The following is a 19,890-nucleotide window of genomic DNA, read 5'->3' on the forward strand; positions in this document are numbered from 1 at the left end:
TCACACCTACACACACAAACACACAACACACCATGTTATCATCCTTCGCTGAACTACTCCAAGCTGCTTTAATTTCAGAAGAGAGCTAATTGCAATTAAGATGCATGGGGTGTTGAGCTGAGAAGTAAAAGGAAGTAATCAGCGTTGATTATAGAGCCTGAGCCTGATCAGAGTAAATCATACACTGAACAGCTCCTCTGTCTGCCTGCCTGAATCTGAATCAGACATGACACCGGAACAGAGCCTGTTTTTAGTGTGATTACGTCCATGGTAGCACTACTGACTCCAGCTCTCTGCCAGATTTGAAAGGATTACGGCACATGTGGCACAGTGAGGCTGACCTAATCGTGTCTTGCCCAGAGATACATATAGAGATGTGTTGTGGGTCAAAAAGTGAATCTACCCAGTACTGCTGCCAGCCTGAAATTAACGGTTTCCTTGCCAGTTGTTTTTATTTCATAATCTGGGTTTGTTTTGAAAACTGCTCATTATAGCTGAAGCTGTGTTGCTGTAGGCCTATATCACGCTTGATTCATGTATGTAAACACAGCAGCTAAATGAAACTAAATAGCTTCAGCAGAGACTGTTTTCTGCAATTAGCTGGCTAAATTTGTCTTTTGGGGATTGCTAAAATCAGGCTGTGAGAGTTCTGAGAAACAGTGAAGTTATTATGCAGCAAAATGTATCTTTGAAGCCAGTGTGTTAAATGATCATTTGCAAGTCTAATACATCTGTTCCTCTATGTAGACTGTTCAGATGGTGTTAAATGATCCAAGCTGAAACGCATAACCCTGTATTGATCCACTGATGCAGAAGCTGTGCACTGAGCTGCAGCAGTCAAAATATTTCACCACATAACATTTAAGAGAACTACAAAAAGAAGTTCTTGCAGCTATTGTGGTTTCCTTTTAGTGCATACAATGCTTCTACCTAAACGTGTAACAGTTACATAAAAATAAACCAGTTTATATCACAACTAATGCGTGAAAATCCTGTTGACTGAGTACATTTTTTCTTTTTCAGATGTTGTGTACACACATCTAGAGGCTGTAACCAAACATTTAATTTGTGCTTTGGTCCAGGGTGGCTCAGCAAAGTTTGGTGAGTGTGAGAGTTACAGATTCATCTTTCTCAACCTCATGTTTACAGCAAGTCTGTGGTCGAGAAATGGTGTCTGATTGTCTAACCAACACTGACACCTAGTGGTGAATGAAGGCAGAGTAATTCAAGAATTTCTGTTAGGCATTTCAAAAGGAGTGTTTATTTAAATTTCATTCAGCTTTAGTGAAGTTTATTCATATTATTAGTTGTCATAAAATAATATAGAGTAAAAGCATAAAATCAGCCAAAAACAAATGTACCCATATCGTGTAAAACATTTAAATATTTACATAAATTATTTGAGATTTTCACAGGCACACGTACATGTACAGTATATACTAATGGATCAACTGTAAAAATTTAGTTGCCAATTAAAAGCGTCTTAAAATATCTAAAAAAGTTCATAAGGAATCATGTTCGTGATGATATGTCAAGTGTTCTTGATGGTTAAGGTTCATGTTACAGCAGAGTTCATTGTGTGCTCTGGTTCTGTGCTTGACTTGAGATGAAGCAGAGGAACTGCAAAGAAAAACATGCAAAGGGAGTTGGGACCTTAGGCATAAACAAAGCTGTCATGCTAATTTCAAGCATGATCGATGCGTAATGGGTTTTAGCACACTGCTGCCTCACTGGCCCGACAGCATCAATTAATGCGAGCACGTGAAGAGTGCATTTTTGAAAGCCTGTGTTCATATATAAGCACCTCAAACAATACAGTGATGCTCTCTGTAAATGAGCACAGACAAACTAACAGCAACAGACAGGAATGACAAAAACGGATTAAAAAAAACTTGAAGTAGCAAAGAACCCACACAAAGCTTTGTGGTGGCATCTCAGTCGAAGAGGTCAGGGAAGTTGTCTTGGCAGTAGTCATCAAAGCTGAAGTCGTCAACAGTGAAAGGGACATCCTTCCACTTCTTCACAGTCGTCCTGCCATCAGGGGTCTGCAAGGCCAAATTTTTAATGGCTAGATTGGGCAGCACGGCAGCTTTCTTGTACTTCATCTCAAATCCCCAGTCCTGTGAATTTAAAGAAGAATACAACTGTGTTGGTGAACTGTCTTGAGCGGTCTTTGCCTGAGTTTTACATTAGTATTTGGCAGGGGCCCAATGTACCTTGTTGCAGTTTCTACAACTGACTGTACGCCCAGGCTCCCAGTCCTCGAAAGTCCTTCCTAGCATGACCTGCCCACCAACTTTGTAGTGGTTCCTGATAGCACAGATAAGTCGTGATTAGAACAGTGAAAGCATTTTGTAAAGATTCTGAATATACTTTTGCATGAACTGTAACACCACAAAGAGTTAAACTCACCTAAACTCAGGATTGATGTTGACGTAGTGTGCCTTTTCAAGAAGTTTAATGTCACTGCCAGAGGCCACAGACCTGAAACAGTTTCGACACAAGAGCTGGACACTAGCAGCTGTGTTGCGACTCCTCTTCTCTGTTTTGCGGCTCTCTGCAATTTTTCTGCCAATAACTGCCTCCTCTTGTAGCTCAGATATCTGGAGAAGAAGAAGAATAAAAGGGTGATGGTAGAAACACTTAGCAGTGAGAGTAAAGGATGAAGATGGACAGACAAACGCATCCTCACCTTTGTGCGAAACTTGTGGAGGCTCATATTTTGGACCTTAGCGATGGCTTTTCCAGTCAGCTCTTCCAGATATTCATTGGTGAGCTCCCGTCGCAATTCCCGTCCCCCTGACTGGGCGACTACAGAATACCGACTGTCTTTTGCTCGGGCACGTCCGCTGGCCTGCTGCTGGGCAATCTCATTTGTAAGCAGTCCATAGCGTACCACCAGGTTGCATTCAGGGATATCAAGGCCCTCTTCCGCCACACTGGTGGAGATCAGGAGGTTGAGTTTACCCTCGCGGAAATTGCGGATTGTCTCTGCTTGCTCGTTCTTTAAGGAAAGCATGTAAAGAATAAGTCATACAAATCAGAAACACATCCATAGATAAGTTGAACTGCATTGACTTAAAACTCATAGATCGTACATGAACACACCTGTGTCATGTAAGTGATACCGTTGCCAGCTCCAGTGAGGATGGCTGCCTTAATGCCAGCTTCCTGTAAGGCTTCATTAGTGAGGACCCAGTCATTCAGGCAGTGGATGCTTTTACGGGTTTTACTGAAGAGGATCCCCCTTGATTCCACGCCTGGACCAAACTGTTCTAGCAGAGTGCTCTCAAGTTTGCCCATCTTTGGGTTCTCATAACGAGAATCTCTTGCTAGTGTCTTCAGCTCCACCTGATTCTCTGTGTAAAAAAAAGATTAATTAATGCTTGCATGGAGGAAAATCATAAGCTTAGCATAAATAAAAATCACGTGGCCAAACATATAAAGTAACTAATGTTTCTGGATGTGAACCTTGGAAAAGTGCCTCCAGGAAGTAGTCTGTTCCATCAAGTTTTGTGGTGGGCTTGTTGTAGAAGTCCTCCAAGGAGCGATAAGCATCCATCATCCGCAGGGTATCATTGATGAGCAGGGCGTCATTGTACTGTCTGAGGTGGAGTGCACATTCTGCCACCAGTCTGTTGTCCTGTCTGATTCCTGATATACGCAAATCATGTATGAGCATCAACCAAAGCATTGCTTACCCTTTACATTTAATTTGCATTTAATTTTCGTCAGATTTGTTTTTCCTTGCCATCACAAGTGAACATAATATGACATTACAGGTTAAAAAAAAACGTGATCTTACCTCGCTGGTTTAGTATCACCACATCTGCTTCATACTCTTGTGTGCCACACTCTCTCAGTCTGAAGTCTGAAGGAAGATCCATGTAGTCATGGATCATCTGCATCATGCGCTTCAGATGATCCCCAAATGGATCCTAAAAGATGATTATATCATCTTTGTTACTGTTTTGATGGCATCAGTTTTTGTTTGTTAAAATATGAGACAATCCAGGTGAAAGTTAGTGCAGGTTATGTTGCTTTTTGAGCCCATTTATCTCAGCGTGTCCAGGTCATTTTGGGTGTGTAGTAATTAGGGGTGCATTACTGTCTACCACAGCATCTGTTTTTATTTAGATTTTCCTTTTTTTTTAAAAAAAAAATCTTAAAATAGCAGTTTTAACGCTTTAAAGGACTAGTGTGTAGGATTTGGGGGGCTCTACTGGCATATATAATTATGTTTTCATTAGTGTATTATCACCTGAAACTAAGAATGGTGTTTTCGTCAGCTTAGAATGAGCCCTTCATATCTGCATAGGGAGCATGACTTATATCTGTGGCCACTTTCAGTTTGGAGCCTACACATCACGCCCCTACAGACCGTGCCCACTAGTACAAGACAAACCCACCAGCGCAACAGTTATTTGAACCCTGCTACAACGGACAGTTGTGAATAAATATGAGGCAAAAACGTAGCAACAATCCATTTTATAAATCATGAAACATGAAGACGCTCTATAATTCAATTGATAATAAAAGATGGTATGGAGTTGAATTATACGTACACATTTGTATTTGTACCTTCCAAAAAGTGAACCCCCTCTCTTTTAATCTACACTTCATGGCTAGCTAAATGCTGACTCAGCATTTTTTCAGGGCTTCCATTTCCTGACCAAGGGGTGAAGGGGGCTGATAGTGGACTGATGTGTTGGTATGGTGAGCAAGTCATGTAGCTGCTCCAGCAGCAGCTATACCTATTTGTAGAGAGTGTGCCCTCTTCCACAGAGCTCACTGTGTTGCGCTGTCATGTTTCTACAGTAGCCCAGAATGGACAAACCAAACACTGGCTTTAGTGAGGGCCTTTTGTGTTTTTACATTGAAGGCCGCTTTAGTTTTTCTGACACGCTTGGAAAGGGAGTTGTGAGGAAAGGGGTATTCAGTTGGTCGCAATGTGCAACCTCATGGCTAATGCTATTAAATCCTACAGCAGCTTACCTGAAGCCTTTTTTCCACGATGTCAAACGTCTTGATGGGTCTGGGTACTTTCTTCTTCAGCTCAGAGACATAGTTTTTAGTTGAAACTATGGCTGAGTCCATGTTGGCACAAATCTGAGATGGTAATAATGAGGAGGAAGAGACTTGTGAGATCTTGAGATCAGACAAACTAGCTCATGTTGGTGACAAATTCAGTAAACCCCAAAGGTAAATAGGTAAACCTGCCCTGACCTGCAGTACATGCTCCACAGCTGTTTCCAGGATCCTTGCGCCCCCTGTCCCCGGTGATGCAGTGAGACCCAGGATCTGTGGCAATGGTCGTTCTCCTTTCAACTTTTTCTCCACATAGCATGCCATCACCTTGTTGTACACTGAGTCCTTGTGGGTGTGGTGACACTCATCGATTATCAGTAGAGTAATATCTGTAAGGAACCAGGAAATGTATCGAGGTTACAGTTTCTATTTGTGACTACATTAGAAAATCTCTATCTCCATTCCAGGTTCCACATCAACTCACCTTGTCATAACAACAGTATAATTATGGATATTTAGGCTTGCTTTTACTGACCTGAGAGCTCGACATGTTTGGACTCCTCCTCATTAGTCAGAGCATTATACAAGATCTGTGCTGTGCAGATGATCACGTCTGAGTCCTGCACTACTTTCCCAAAGAAGTCCTTTTCCTCACTCTCTCCACTGACTGGTGTCAAGGTGTAGTCACGGCCCAGGTAAGGCTTGAACTCTTTGTTGTAATGTTGATCCACAAGGTGAACCTACAGTATAGAAAAACACATAAAAAACACATTATGTCTGATGATACTGGTTGTATTGTTATTATGATATAAATTATCCTGTCCTGTCTTTTGTGTGCATTCTGTGTACCTTGTTTACCAGGACCATCACTTTTGCCCGTGGTGTGGTCTCTAAGTGGTTTTTGGCCACATACACAGCAGCACGGGTCTTTCCACCTCCTGTCGGCAGCCAAATTATTATATTCTCTCTCCGAAGAGCTCTTTCAACCACCTCTTCCTGGTATTCAAACAGCTTAAAATCTGCCATCCTGCACTTTTCTCCTGTTTGACAACACATCACAATTACAAAGAGGAAGAGAGAAAGGCACATTAGATCATACCAGTATATCTCAACTGTAATTATTGACACCATAAAGTCCGGCTAGATCAGGGTAAAGTTCTTGAGAGACAACAAACAAGGACTCCGTGAGACATGCATGCTGAATCATTGTACAGTATCATTTATCATGAAGCTGATAAGAAGTCAGTCTGTAATAACTCACCAGTCAGCTGTGTGAAGTTTTCAGCTTTTCCTTGTCCAATGCCAGCACACAGGACAATGTTGGGGTTTTAAATCCTGTTGGGATCAGCTGTGTGATGCAGAGACAGGAAAATGAAAGTAACCACCCCTTGCACTCAGACAAATGGCCCTACTGAGGGAGGCACCAGAGGGACAACCGATAGTCCTCATTCTGCAGTGACAGGGGAAGCCTCAACTACACTGACATAAAATAGGACTATCACCACCCTGCGTTTGATAAAGCCAGGTCTAAGTCTATATTTATATCTTATGTGTTGACAATGCAAGTGGCTCCCAGCTGAGGTCTTTTTGTAGAGTGATTGAAACGTCCTTTGCATGCACCCTTACTGGGCCCCGCTTGCTTTTCATTACATCAGGAAAACGAAACCTACAGTTGTTGCCTGTGCTAATGCAGGAAATCCCCATTACTGCTTTAACAGCAACTCATTTAACTGGTTTTCTGCCCTCTAGTTATTCAGCAACTTATTAATTTTGGATGCCAGTCAATGTTTTGCAGGACTTAGGTAAACACTGGAACTTCAGGTGGAGCCGCACTGATAATGGTAAATAATAAAGGACCTAACAAGTGTTACAACTTGATAAAAAGCAGAGTCACTGTAAAGTTACAGATATGCAGCATTAACTTTATCAAATTAGCTGACATTTTGGCATTACCAATGTTTCCAAAAATGATAAAGTAATAAGGAATGACCAAATGCACAAAAATGAATAATATCAATAACCTGAAAACATGTTCAAGTTATATACATAACAATACCCCTATATAAGCAGGAAAAATACATGCTAAGGTTACAATACACTCTGTTCTTAACTACCTGCACACCTGTGTAAAAAGCTGAGCACAAGGAGAATCACAGGAACAATGAAAAATAATAAATTGGGGGGAAAAACACACTGTGCCATATTGGATGAATATCCTCTACTTCTGTATAAAAAGATGGGTGAAGTAACAGAGTAATAAAAAAGAAGAAGATTAATAAGCTACATTCAATACATATAATGCATTCTGGGGTTATCCCTGGAAGTGCACAAGGTGAATCACAGGACCTATAGAAACATTCATCAAGTATGCATATACAGTATTAACTTTAATTTGCCTGTTCAAGTGATGCAAACAGCACTCAACATTCACTCTGTGGTTTTAGGTGGCTCTGTGTGTTGCAATGATCAGCTGTTTAAGCAGACAAACAAAAGTAAAACCTCTGTGCACTCTGTCCACAGAACGGCCTTACTGAGGGAGGCTCTGGAGGATCAACAGCTGGTTTCCATCTTGCAGTGACAGAGGAAGCCTGAGCTACACTCAGAATAAGTATGTTTTTCATAAAACCTTTATAATCTAGCCACATGCAATCCTAGATTTATTTTACACTTTAAGTATGTGGCTTACAGTTGAGGTATTTTTTCATAACTGGAAAGGGAGAGGCCACCACAAACATTGTCAGGTTTTGTGTGCAGCACACCCTCAGTGGGCCCTGCTTGTTGCTTTTTGTTTCATCCGTCAGTAAAACAAAACCTAAAGCCAGCTGCTGCACACTCCCAATACAGGGAAAGGAGAAGTACTTTTTGGCACTAAATAGAACATTTTACAGAGGTGCACCATCATAAGTTCCTGCAGTACTTGGCTATAGATGCACTTTCTGGTCCACTTTTTAAGGTAAAAAAAACATATACACTGAGATTTTAAGGGACAAATTGGTGTAAATTATTTTGAAGTGGCAACCTACTATAGGCAGTTTGTAGTCCTATATAAGTCATAATGCTTTCCTCCTCCAACACAAACATGTAGCATCTAGTCAATGTAAGTCTTAAAATTTGTTAAAATCTGTGTAAATGAGCGCTTAGATAATGCATGCAACTTACAGGTGTGACATATCAAGACGTTGATTAAACAGCATCAGTACTACACAGGTTTGCCTCGGAATGGTCACTCTAATGAACTTAATGCTCATTTCGCTACCATAAGCGGCCACCAATGCCATTTTTGTTAATTTGGCAGTACATCCAACCACAGATCACATGTAGCCACACCAGCTTAGGACCTCCACATCCAGCAGCTCATCTGCATGCTCACCACCCTCACCAGGGTCTTGACCTGAGAGCAGTTTGTCATCATAACAGTCTGGTTGGATGTACTGCCAAATTCAGGGTGACAACATCTTATAGTCGTGAAATAAACATTCAGTTAATGGGCAACAGCTCTGGTGGACATTGCTACAGTCAGCTCTCTCAAAACTTGCACCATTTGTGACATTTTGTTATGTGATTAATCTGCACATTTTAGAGTGGCCTTTTATCATGACCATCCAAAGGCACACCTGTGTAGTAATGATGCTCTTTTTTGCCAGCAGGATTAAGGAGAAACTACTGGCCCGATTTTTCATTCCACTTGGTGAAAGCATGAAGCATGGACCATCGAGGAACCCATTAAATGTTGGACTGGATCTGAATCACGGTGCGAATACACTAGTTATGTTTCACTTCCAATAACATTGCGAGACAGGGCATTCAATCTGAGCAGAATAAATGCTATACATCTTTAAATCTAGTAGATGGTTGTAAAATACAATGACTCCCATCACAATCCACATTCAGGAGTACCAGTAGTAGTTGTGGTGGTAGAAGTAGTTGCTCAAACTTGATACAGAAAGCAGTTCTCATGGAGCGCTCAGGGACAGTGGTTTCATGGGAGAACCAGTGCAATTGCAACACTATTTCTCAAACTACGGTGTGGCTATGAAAGTTAAGTACTATGCTACTAATTACACTCTTGCTAACAAAATGTAAATTGTCTGCAATAAACTCCACGAAAAATATTGAGAGGAAAAGTTCAGACCAGCAATAATATTGACCACAATTTTAAAGTACCTAAATGCAGAGCAAGTTGATGAGGCCTCAGGCAGGCACAACCATATTTTGACATCATTCTAATAGTTTTGGAAATATGCCCAGACATAGGCCTATAGTGGTTACACTTGCAGATCTGCATATCATAGAAGACTGGACTATTGGTGGAGGTACGCGCTTTCCAAGTGCCCCTCTAGTTAAACATGGAATTATTATTACTTTTGTTAACTCTGTGACATCTGTCATTTATTGGATATCGCAGCAGTTATCATGTGAAAAGTTGCCTTGTCTTTTGTCTGAAATCCCCAGAATCTTGATTCAGTTCTGACTGCAGTCAAGCACAAGTGACTCCAGTTCACACTTTTTGTTTATTTAAAAAAAAAAAAAAAAAAAAAAAAATTTATTGTCATGAACAGTATTACAGTTACAGTAAATGGCATTTATACCATAACTAGAGACAGTAGCCATCCTCAAACAGGTGGAAAGTTCACTCAGACTGACCTTTTTAAGAAAATCTGAAATGCAGCATAGGTAGATTGAGGGAGAAATACGCAATAGACAACCCTGAATAATGCAACACTGACATCACTTCAGTAATTCAAAGCTAGTCATGATTCAAGTACAAAATAAACACACGCTCACACGCACATATACACAAGTCAATGGAACATTCAACAAGCAGGCTGAACCAGCAGTGGACAGTTACTTCCCATACAAGAAGTGGATGTGTCTCAGGAAGCACTCTGTTTGACACTGACTGCTGAACAAACATTACAGTGTTTGTAACACTGTAAAAAAACAAACAAAAAAAAAAACCTGCAACAACTGTGGCTTAGAGCTTGATGGTTTTTCTGAATTCAAACTGTAAACTGCCCGCCATGCATTAACACCCACTACAGCTTGTGTATGGTGTGATAAATAAACCAGCTATCTTCGCTTCACAAGTCCAGAATCACTATGAGGACTGCTGGTTAGCTGCCCCCGCCATGTTTCCATATTATCAATATAACTATCCAGTAAACCTGTGACCACCACAAAATAATGTGGCTGTACACTAAATATACTACTTAGCATATGTGTGCGGAAGTGACTGTACTACAAAGTCTAGCAACAGAACAAATCAATGCCAACAACTACAGTATCACCTGCAAGCATGATAAAAGCTACACTACTGTGTGACCTCATCCTACACGGTTTGTAATAAAACCCTGCCAGTTGAAAATGATGTATAAACAGCATGTATCATATTTTCTGTATAAATAAGCATCTGCTATGTTGTTGTCAACATGAAAACAACAGTTTTCTTGAAGGCAACGATTGGGAAAATTATTTATTTAGCACTCAAGTGCTGGAAATATTTGATGCCCAGTCCATCACTAGCAGTGTCTCCAACCACTCAAGAGTAGGGCTGCAAAACGGATTTTTAATATTGATTAATCTGTGATGTTTTTGATCATTTGTTTATGATAAAGAAAGTTAAATAATGTTGCTACAGCCTAAATGATAAATAGTTTTATCTTTTCTGATCAACAGTCAAAAAATATTCAGATATTCAATACACATTGGAGCTAATACCAGCAAATGGTATTCGGTATTTGCACTTCATTAACTAACAATTGTTTCAATTACTTTTTTCACCAATCGACTAATCAAATTGTTTCAAGACTACTCAAGAGTCAAAGAACTACCCATCTTTCAGCGCCAAGTGTTTTGAGGACTTCACCCCTCAAACAACGTTTATCTTTATACCCATGAAGATGGCTGGGATGTTCAAGTGTCTGTCAGTAACGGAAGGCAACGTGGCTTTAGGTCCCGAGGTCCAGTTTTTTGTGAAAGAACTCTACACTACTCAGCTCAAGTGACAAGTTTTAAGCAAACTGGAATGAACAAATGTCATTTAATGTGACAAAGGTCAATCATACTATAAATAATGGTGGAAAGTGTGGCATTGTTATAACTTGGACCTATAACTTTGGTACACTTAATGAAACAGGTATATGCAGAGTATTGACCCACTGAGTGCTGGAAAAGAGAAGATGACAACTTAAAGGGGAGAGGTTAATGCTATTTTGACACTTTGTAATGCTCAACATGGTCTGATATTTCCAAACAACCTTCTCTTATGTTTCTTCAAGCCCAACAATTCCCTTGTAAAATGTTTCAGTCACGTACATACCCTTGTATTAACTCAGATACGACAATAGCTAGCGATGTTTTCATTGTCATCTTGGTGTGTGAAAGCCACCCCCCGTCTGTTGAGAAATCAGTGATTAGTTCAGAGTTCATTTCTCGATCAGGCCTCCATCTTTTAATTTGAAGTAGAAGAACTTCTCCAAGGTGTTGGCACTCTTGCAGTACTCGCTGTCTGGAGGGTTGTACTCGCGACAGTTGACGATGATTCGCTGCAGGTCGGCAATGAAAAGCTTCTTGGTCACATAGTATCTATTCTTCAGTCTCTCTGTCATCGTCTTCAGGTCTGTGGAGCCAAAAATGGAGAAGAGAACAATGCTCAATGTGACTTAATGATAATCTAAAGAACAGGTTGTGTGACATTAAGTGGTGCTTTTCCTTATTTTCTGTTATACACATAATGTTACAATGTTGGATGTTCATATCAAACATGGCTGAAGTTTCAAATAATGGGGTAAAGGTGTGTAAAAGTAATCACTTTGAGCAAAACCTCAGGTTTCTGACCATTCTCCATACTGCTCCAACTTCTTTTCTACTTTCAAGACAACCTGACACCAGCTCATGATGGATTTTTTAGTATGGTAATCTGCTCCAGATACATTATTTCCAGTATATACATTATGCAGCCTACACTGCTACATGTAGCAATATGCTAACCTCCAGGAAACATGATCTTGGTAGCCCAAGTTGTTCATTGCTCCTCAATGTCAGATCATATTCCTGCTGGAACATGTCAATTTGTGAAGACTGGGTCAGAAACTTTTATTGGGGATTTTTCACAGTAGAAAGTGCCATTACACCCTGTTACAGTCATTCCCCTCCTGCAATGATGGTGCAGAGATGCCGAGATACGGAAGACCTGGAAATGCTGACCAATCAGAGCAGACTGGGCGTTTTCAGACTGGTGTTAAAATGGAGCATTTCAGACAGAGGGTGAATACAGGTTTTCAAACAGACAGACAGACAGTATGAGGACAGGAACTAAATGTAATAAGAGATGCTCGCTCACCGATGGGAAAGCGGATGATCTCATAGTAATCTGGAGCCTCTGACTTTTTCACAGGTTCCATGAAGGGCCAGGCATCAGGATGAGTCTGTTGACAAGATAAAGTCCTGGTTAGTCCTTGTTCTTGTTAGTGTGTGTTTCCATCTGGGGTTAACAGGTGACCCTTACCTTTATCTGGGCCAAGAGGTTCTTCAACATGTTGTATAACACGTCAGGATCCTTCACCTCTTTCCTGCAAAACATGTGGAATGACAAATAAATAAAGTATGAGTAAAATATTGATTAAACTTGGACTGGAGAAGGAAAAAAAAGCAGGTGTCTAAATGAGACAGTTTGTAACAGGGGCACATTGGACTTTTATCTATAACCTATTAACTGCAAAGTGTCACTGTGACACAAACATAAAAAAAAAATATCAAAGCCATTATGTGTAGAACGTGTAAATGTCTGACTTACTGGCCGCTCCCCTGTGGTTGTATTAAAATAGACACATCAGCAAGAACACAACAACACTGAGTTGTATAATATATGCTCAAAGCTCACCCTTTGTCCTTGTTACTGGGTTTCCAGCCAGTCTCTCCTGGGAGAAAAAGACATGTAAATTCAGGATAATACTAATTTTTAATACGTTTCCATTGTGCACTGACCTAACACTCACTTATGCCTGGGATGCTCTCCACTGGGATCTGTCGTACGCCCTCTTTGAAGCAGGTGAGTCCTGGGTAAACCTTCCTGATCTGACTCTGTTTCCTCTCAATCAGCTTCTTAATAATCTGTCATGACATGTAAGATCATGCGATTATTGAAAACACACAGATTCACAGCAGAAAACATGTTTTGGCTTTAATGCAAAGATCTCAGCCTCACACACCTCCTTCTGTCTTTTAATGATATGGGAGAGCTCAGTGTAGGGGATTCTCGGGTTCAGCTCACACTCCATGAGGGTCGCTCCCTCATAGTCTTTGATGTAGCCAAGGTATCGACTCTTCGGCACTTTGATGTCTTTGGAAAAACCCTGCGAGGAGAGACCAAATTACTGAAAGGACAAGATGGAGGGAGAGGACAGGGGCAGCGCTAATGCACAAATCATGCCTGCAGTACCTGCTTTTTGAAGTAGCCAATGGCGTACTCGTCAGCATAAGTGAGGAAATAGAGAATGCTGTGTTTGATGTGGTACTCCTTCAGGTGGTTCATCAGGTGGGTACCGTAGCCCTGACATTAAAAAGACCAGAGAAAAGACAATGTCAAAAAGGCATCTCCATACTATTCTTATCTTTCCATATGCAAAAAAATATCTGGAGTAAGTTACTTCTTTCTTTAGAACAGAGCAATCAACACATCTTTTAACAAAAGTCCATATTTTCATCGTTTTTTATAACGTAATAAGTTAATGACAATTTGTCATTGCATGTCCATGTATTGAGCGTGTTGGGTAAACACTGAATGAATAGGGCATATTTTTTGGAGGCCCCCCCGTATGTGTGAATTGCAACCCCCAAGGGCCCGGCCTTGACCCGTCAGAGGGGTGTGGGTCCCGGCCCGGCCAGAGAATCTAAGCTCTACTTTCATTCCACTACTTTGGTGCACTCGTGCTGGACAGTTTGCCCTACAACCCCTGTTCCACATCCACATTTCCTCACACACCAGGCAGAAATCTGCACCGCACTGTGAGGAATACTAGAAATCATGACAAAAATGTAACAAAGCATCAAAGGACAAATTGCTGGTTTTTATGAAGAGTCATTATGATGCACCGTGGCTACTTCTGAGAGTACATATTAGGCATCTCTGACTACTATTTGCAGGAAGTCCACCAGTTGCCTCGTGTTGGTGAAGATTTTCAGTCCAGGGCATGGTAATTCTAAGTGCTACATCTTCGGCAACTGGACTTGCTTGAGTCTCTTGAAGACATTCAGCTCTCATCCGAGAGGCTTCTTCAGTTCTAACTGACTGGTGGGGAGCCTTAGGCATTAAACCCTGTGTGGGTGAGAACCCTTACAGTATCGTTAAGGTCAAATGTGAGCCGCTGACCAGCTGTTGCAGTCCTGAGATCCCTCCCCAGGCATCTCAACACCCACTCACACCTGGACCCATCCCGACCCACATGATGGCCAGGTGATTCAATAACTCGCACGTGACCTTAACGACTCTGAAACTCAGAGCTCAAATGAGACCTCCTAAATGTTGCCATATGTTCCAAACTAAGAGTTCTCTCTTATGACAGCCTAATACCTGGGGTAAAAGCCTGCTAAAGGAGCTGCTACAAATGAAAGTATTGACGAGCACCCTTATGTCTATTTGGACCACCACAACTCTCAACAGAGTCAATAGTTATTCTGTACCTTGACTTGCTCATTGGATGTGACGGCACAGAAGACGATCTCCGTGAAGCCCTGAGTGGGAAACATCCTAAAACAGATGCCTCCGATGACGCGGCCATCTTTGATAAGGGCTAGGGTCTTGTGCTTCCTGTGAAAGTTATAGACACATGAGCGGTGCACAGGCATCCAATGACCTGTGGCATAAGAACTTCTACTTACGGGTCAAACACCAGTCGTGTGATGTACTCTTTGGGCATGCGAGGTAATTGATGAGAGAAAACATTCTGCAGGCCAACCAGCCACATCAGGATCTTCTTGTTGGACTTTTGGGAAAGCGAGTTCCCGATGACGTGGAACTCTATGATCCCCCGCCTCTCCTCCAGCCTGGCGGTCTCATCACGGGCAGCGTTTGGCGTCAGCAAATTAGTCTAGCAATATAAACATAAAAACTGTGAGAACTACAGTTGCAATTTGCAATAAAGTCAGATCTTTCCCCCCCTCTACAAATCACCTTGGCTTGAACAACTTACCTCTGGTCCGAGCATCGCAGCAGGGTCAGTAATTGTCATCATGACTTCATTGACCAGCTCCATAGGAATGTCTCCCATCACACGGATCCGCTTGGCATCCTCCAGGGTCAGAGCCTCTGGAAGTTTACGTTTCTCTCCTGAACAGACAGCGACATTACTCAGATCAGAGCAATGACAGGAGACAGCTAACAATGATCTCAGAGCCATCAGAGGCGTTTGTTAGCCACAGCACCATGCAGAGTGTTGGGTTTACAGAGGCTTTCAATCTAACACAGCTCTTCAAAGAGTCTTTTAAATGTGTGAGACGTTTGTGAGGTACCACTGTAGCTACTCAGGGTGTGGTAGAGAATTACTGGAGGGCCAAAGAGCAGACTTGACAGACCTGTGATGGGCTCTGCACCTCCAGTGTCCATGCTGCCCAGAGAGGAGATGCTATTCAGACCTTTGGGCAGAGCGGGGGAGCCAGAGACTGCAGCAGGACTGATCACTGCAACAAGAGATAAATACAAGCAGTGATACTTACACATATTTTTATGTATAGTATATTCATCATTATACCTATATAACTAGATTTATGTTATGTATATTACATAAGATGTAATGCTAATCTATGACTCTTAAATTATAATAACCACCTGAATTAGGCTCTTGGAGTCACACTTTTAGACTTGATCATTTCATATAAGATGTTTTCAGACTGGAAGAACTTTTTCATTGTTCTAAGAATCCTCCTTTTTGTTGTGTCCGCACCAACAAGATCTAGGAACGACTGCAGTTCTAAGAACGCTGTTTTAAGGGACTTTTTTAGCTCCTATTTCAGTGTCGATACTCTCCCAGCATAAAAGGAAGTATGAGTGACATGAGTGTATTGTAAGCTAATGCAGCAACAGTAACAGCCATATTTCAAAAACCTGTCAGCCATAAAGACATAATACAAACAACGGCCTGTAATGACAAAAAAAGAACTGACAGTGAAGTACAGGCTTTACTGAGCATATATGATGCAGCTATATATTTGCCTAATGCACAAATCCTTTAAACGACCAACGGCATTGCAAGGTATAAAACTTATGAATGTCATTTCTTGAATTTATTCTGAGGAGGAGTCATAGTCTGTTTTCTACTCATTTACCCAGTTTCTTTGCATGTTGCAACATCTGCAAATGAATAAAGAGTTATCCTTCACATTCACAGTATCTACTCTGTTTCACATCTGTGTTTTTAAAGCCATAGTTAATGACAGCTTGAGAACAGCAGTGTTTACAGTCCCATGGACAAGTGTCCTGATTGCTGATTTGCGAACAGAGCTTATTGTTTATAACAGTTGTTATAAATTAAGTCCGAAAGCTGAATCACACAATGTTGTGATTTGATATGACTGTCTGGTCCCATTTGACTAAAAATATCCTAGCTTAATGACCATAACACTGAACACCCGCCTCACCTGTCTGATGCCCCAGCTGTGTGCCGTCGGAGGCGGGCATGGTGAAGTCAGCCTCCCAGATGGGTGAATTTTCACCATAGATTTCCTCCTCCAGCATGGACAAAAACCTGGTGACAGTCAGTGAAAAATGGTATTTCAAAGGCAATTTAGAACAGAAGCTGATAAGATAGCAAAGTTAGAGTCCCCTGGCTGTTAAAGAGGTGCTACAGTAATAATATATAATCTATAAACTGAAAGACATTAGACTAAAGAAACCTATTTTGTTTGTGCTAGGAAATCCTACTGTAGTTTTTACTACAACTACATTAAGACTTGTTATTCTCCATTTTCAAATAACTTGTGAGCATTTTTACAATTTTATGCTATAAATTAAGTCTTTGTGCTTTGATAATAATACGAGCATGGAACATGACCTTTTTATCTAGCGATTTATACTGTTTGAGTGCGACACATTATGCTCACGTGCACAAATACAAGTCCAAAATAACCTTGTGTAGCAGTACAGTGATGAGATGATACGAATATCTGACCTTTTCCAACACATCAAATACATGTGCAACAACAACGAAGACAATGATATTTTGATTTCTCCTAGTGAAAGAAGTAACTACACCAAGAAATGGGATTAAACATTAAATCTAAATATTTTTCAGCCATCATTAAAGCACACACACACACACACACACACACACACACTGTTTTGAGAGTGTCTGCTCTTACTTGGGAAAGTGTGTGAGGATGAGTGTGCGTTTCTCTGGTAGCAGTTTGTCCTTCTCCACTCTGAACTTCTCCAGGAGCTGGCGTCGGGTTACAGTAAAGATGGACTTGAGCAAGCTGCGGCCGAACACGTGAGTGGTTTCATAGCGTGGTAGGCTGTCATTACTCTGGGGGACATGGCAGTAGCACAGCCACCTGGAAGCCATGAGGACACACAGTTATTGTACAAACAGATATCAGCTTACAACATAGAAATCAAACAAGTAAAATCATGTCCCTGCTTTCTTTAACAACACCACATCCACACACCTGGTGTAGTCCACCTTATATGCCGTCCCATCATCTTTCTGGGTGCGCTGGCGGTATTGCGTTGGTGTCTCCAGCTTCCAGTAATTTAGGCACAAGAGGAACATCTTTGACAGCTCAAACATGGTCTGCCTTTCCTTCGGTGCAAGGTGGCTGAACTTGTACTGAACGAAATTCAAAACCCCCTTTGGTATAATAGGAAACAAAAGATAAAGAAAAAGAGGCAGAGTAGGATGAATGTGAAATGTGACAGTGCAGCAAGGTTTGTTTGTCTTCCAAAATGTTTTTTCTCAGGTTGTGCACACAGGGCCACACCTACTGCCACATTACAAAACTAACAAGAACAGAAGGCACAAGAAACATATGGCAAGCATATTTATCTTCAGAGATAGGCGGTATAATCCTGTTGCTTTTTCAGCAACTGCTAAACATCAAGAAATGACTTGTAGCTTCATCAAGTATCATGTTCACCTGCTCAATGTTGGGCTTTTCAAAGGGTGGACTTCCAAGGGATCCCTCTACGACTGGCTGGCTCATCTGCAGGATGCATTTCCTCAGCAGCTATGGGAAAAAGGGGAGAGACAAAAAACAATATTGATTGTTGAATAATGATGCGCTAAATCATAAAAGTAGCATGCACATGGACTCACGATTATTGGAAGGTCTGTACCTGTCACACTGATGTAAGATACACCTTTGCTTACCTTGAATAGGTAGAAGTAGACCTGTTTGGTGTCAGTGTCCTCTTCTTTGTGCACGGACATGAAAAGGTTCTCCACATCCACCACCATCCCCAGCAGCCTGTTAATCTCATCCTCAGACACATTCTCCAAGTGGGACACATGATCAGCTGCAAGCAAGGCATCAAATACAATCACATTAAAGTCAGAATACAAGCATATGAGGTGCCAAACACCAGTGGGTAACAACAAGTCCCTGCACTATAGCTTTATCTGCTGTTGGGTGACAAGCTGTGGTGAATGTATGGAGGCTGGTTAGTTTGTACCCAGAGCATGTCCACAGCTGCGGCACGGCTCGCTCAGGCTGGCTGCTTGCTGCTGCAGGTCCATACGTGTGGCTGATGGTGGATTTGGGTTTTTCCATCCATTGCACTTGCATGTGTCACTAGCCTGAGAATAAGCAGACATAACAGCAAATGAAGCGACTTTAACAGTGACCCAGCTGCTGCTTTTAAACGTCAGTGAATGACTTAACAGTTAAATTCAGCTAGCTGGTATTGCATCCATATTTAAAGGTTTAATGTGCATAATACAAGTGCCCGGGAGTCTAGCTAGCTAGCTACAAAAGTTAACCATTACGTCAGGTTATTACGCTATTTGTTGTTGTGTTTTGTTTGCAGTACCTTGACTGTGCTACCATTTGCTCCCCCTCATACACTAATGCTAATAGTACCCGAGCAGAGCTTTGTTGTGGTGAACTTTGGCTAGCTAAGCTAGCTACCTTGCATGCGGAGAATACGCCAAGTTTCTCAAGCTTCTTCGCCCGTGGGAAAGCTCGCACTTGGGCTTTCTTCTGGCTTGCACGCTGTTGCTGGCTAAGTCCCGGTCTGGCCGGGTCACTGTTCCCCGACCCGGAGCCTGTCGCGGCAGTACTGGACCCAGCTGACCCAGCAGACTGGGCTTGGAGAAGCCGGGGTTGTAAGGCCTGCGCCGCCGGGTCCGACATGTCCACGCTGCTACTCTCTTCCTCTGCTCCGGTTTACCTCATATGCTGCCTTCACGGACTGTCGGCAAAATGTGGTTTAACGGGACCGCATCACTTTATCATTAGTATTATGACTTTTCTTTTGGATTTTCCCGTAAAGCACAAGTGTTTAAAACAGACAAAAATGATGCAAAGACCGCGCACAAGTGTTTTCACGCTCGAGTCAGACTTTTCGACACGGTGTCAACCTTTCACAACAGAAATATAAAGATACTTTCTATTACACAATTAAAAATCCCCAATTTAGGAAACATTACGAAAGAGGCATCGTCTCATCGACGTTAAACTTATCGCCCATATAAACCTATACAGTCACTACATTCTGCCAAATTTTTAGGTATTATTTTGAAGGTCTCTACCGGAAATTGTATTTTTTAAATTGATCATATTTCAAATAATCATGTACAGACGGATATATATTTTGTTTCTGATTTAATTATGGTGGTGTTGCACCGAATATTTATAATTTGATTTTTGTCT

The 19,890-nt window shown here is 41.5% G+C and overlaps 2 protein-coding genes and 1 long non-coding RNA gene across 3 annotated transcripts; 1 reads left to right on the plus strand and 2 right to left on the minus strand.

Moving 5' to 3' along the window:
- Window positions 1-1,232: 1,232 nt before the first annotated feature.
- On the minus strand, window positions 1,233-6,420 carry dhx58 (DEXH (Asp-Glu-X-His) box polypeptide 58). The gene is made up of 12 exons (XM_033645022.2): window positions 6,290-6,420; window positions 5,878-6,068; window positions 5,564-5,768; window positions 5,227-5,417; window positions 4,996-5,109; window positions 3,806-3,938; window positions 3,472-3,654; window positions 3,109-3,359; window positions 2,693-3,004; window positions 2,413-2,603; window positions 2,217-2,310; window positions 1,233-2,120 (listed from the first exon to the last, which is right to left on the minus strand). The coding sequence occupies exons 2-12, from the start codon at window positions 6,052-6,054 to the stop codon at window positions 1,935-1,937; spliced, it is 2,037 nt and encodes a 678-aa protein (XP_033500913.2). The 5' UTR covers window positions 6,055-6,068; window positions 6,290-6,420; the 3' UTR covers window positions 1,233-1,934.
- Window positions 6,421-6,747: 327 nt separating this feature from the next.
- Window positions 6,748-9,494, plus strand: LOC117268503 (uncharacterized). The gene is made up of 3 exons (XR_013488087.1): window positions 6,748-6,869; window positions 7,549-7,636; window positions 8,673-9,494. It is a non-coding gene; the product is annotated as an uncharacterized LOC117268503 (long non-coding RNA).
- Window positions 9,495-9,520: 26 nt separating this feature from the next.
- kat2a (K(lysine) acetyltransferase 2A) lies at window positions 9,521-19,575 on the minus strand. The gene is made up of 18 exons (XM_033645021.2): window positions 19,147-19,575; window positions 18,692-18,815; window positions 18,390-18,535; window positions 18,157-18,246; window positions 17,689-17,870; window positions 17,383-17,574; window positions 16,663-16,769; window positions 15,601-15,705; window positions 15,219-15,355; window positions 14,908-15,116; window positions 14,710-14,836; window positions 13,469-13,579; window positions 13,239-13,382; window positions 13,026-13,140; window positions 12,911-12,947; window positions 12,536-12,599; window positions 12,371-12,455; window positions 9,521-11,647 (listed from the first exon to the last, which is right to left on the minus strand). The coding sequence occupies exons 1-18, from the start codon at window positions 19,369-19,371 to the stop codon at window positions 11,454-11,456; spliced, it is 2,394 nt and encodes a 797-aa protein (XP_033500912.1). The 5' UTR covers window positions 19,372-19,575; the 3' UTR covers window positions 9,521-11,453.
- Window positions 19,576-19,890: the final 315 nt, after the last annotated feature.

Source organism: Epinephelus lanceolatus, chromosome 18, assembly GCF_041903045.1.
Source record: "Epinephelus lanceolatus isolate andai-2023 chromosome 18, ASM4190304v1, whole genome shotgun sequence".
Taxonomy (NCBI): Eukaryota; Metazoa; Chordata; class Actinopteri; order Perciformes; family Serranidae; genus Epinephelus; species Epinephelus lanceolatus.

Excerpts from the sequence above, each read along its gene's own strand:
- dhx58 (XM_033645022.2), bottom strand. The coding sequence starts at position 6,054 with ATGGCAGATTTTAAGCTGTTTGAATACCAGGAAGAGGTGGTTGAAAGA. Across the intron at positions 5,110-5,226 it reads CTGTGGAGCATGTACTGCAG|ATTTGTGCCAACATGGACTC; the intron begins GTCAGGGCAGGT and ends TTACCATCTCAG. Across the intron at positions 3,939-4,995 it reads TCGTGGAAAAAAGGCTTCAG|GATCCATTTGGGGATCATCT; the intron begins GTAAGCTGCTGT and ends ATCATCTTTTAG.
- kat2a (XM_033645021.2), bottom strand. The coding sequence starts at position 19,371 with ATGTCGGACCCGGCGGCGCAGGCCTTACAACCCCGGCTTCTCCAAGCC. Across the intron at positions 17,575-17,688 it reads TATAAGGTGGACTACACCAG|GTGGCTGTGCTACTGCCATG; the intron begins GTGTGTGGATGT and ends CATGGCTTCCAG. Across the intron at positions 15,356-15,600 it reads AGGTGCAGAGCCCATCACAG|GAGAGAAACGTAAACTTCCA; the intron begins GTCTGTCAAGTC and ends CTGTCTGTTCAG.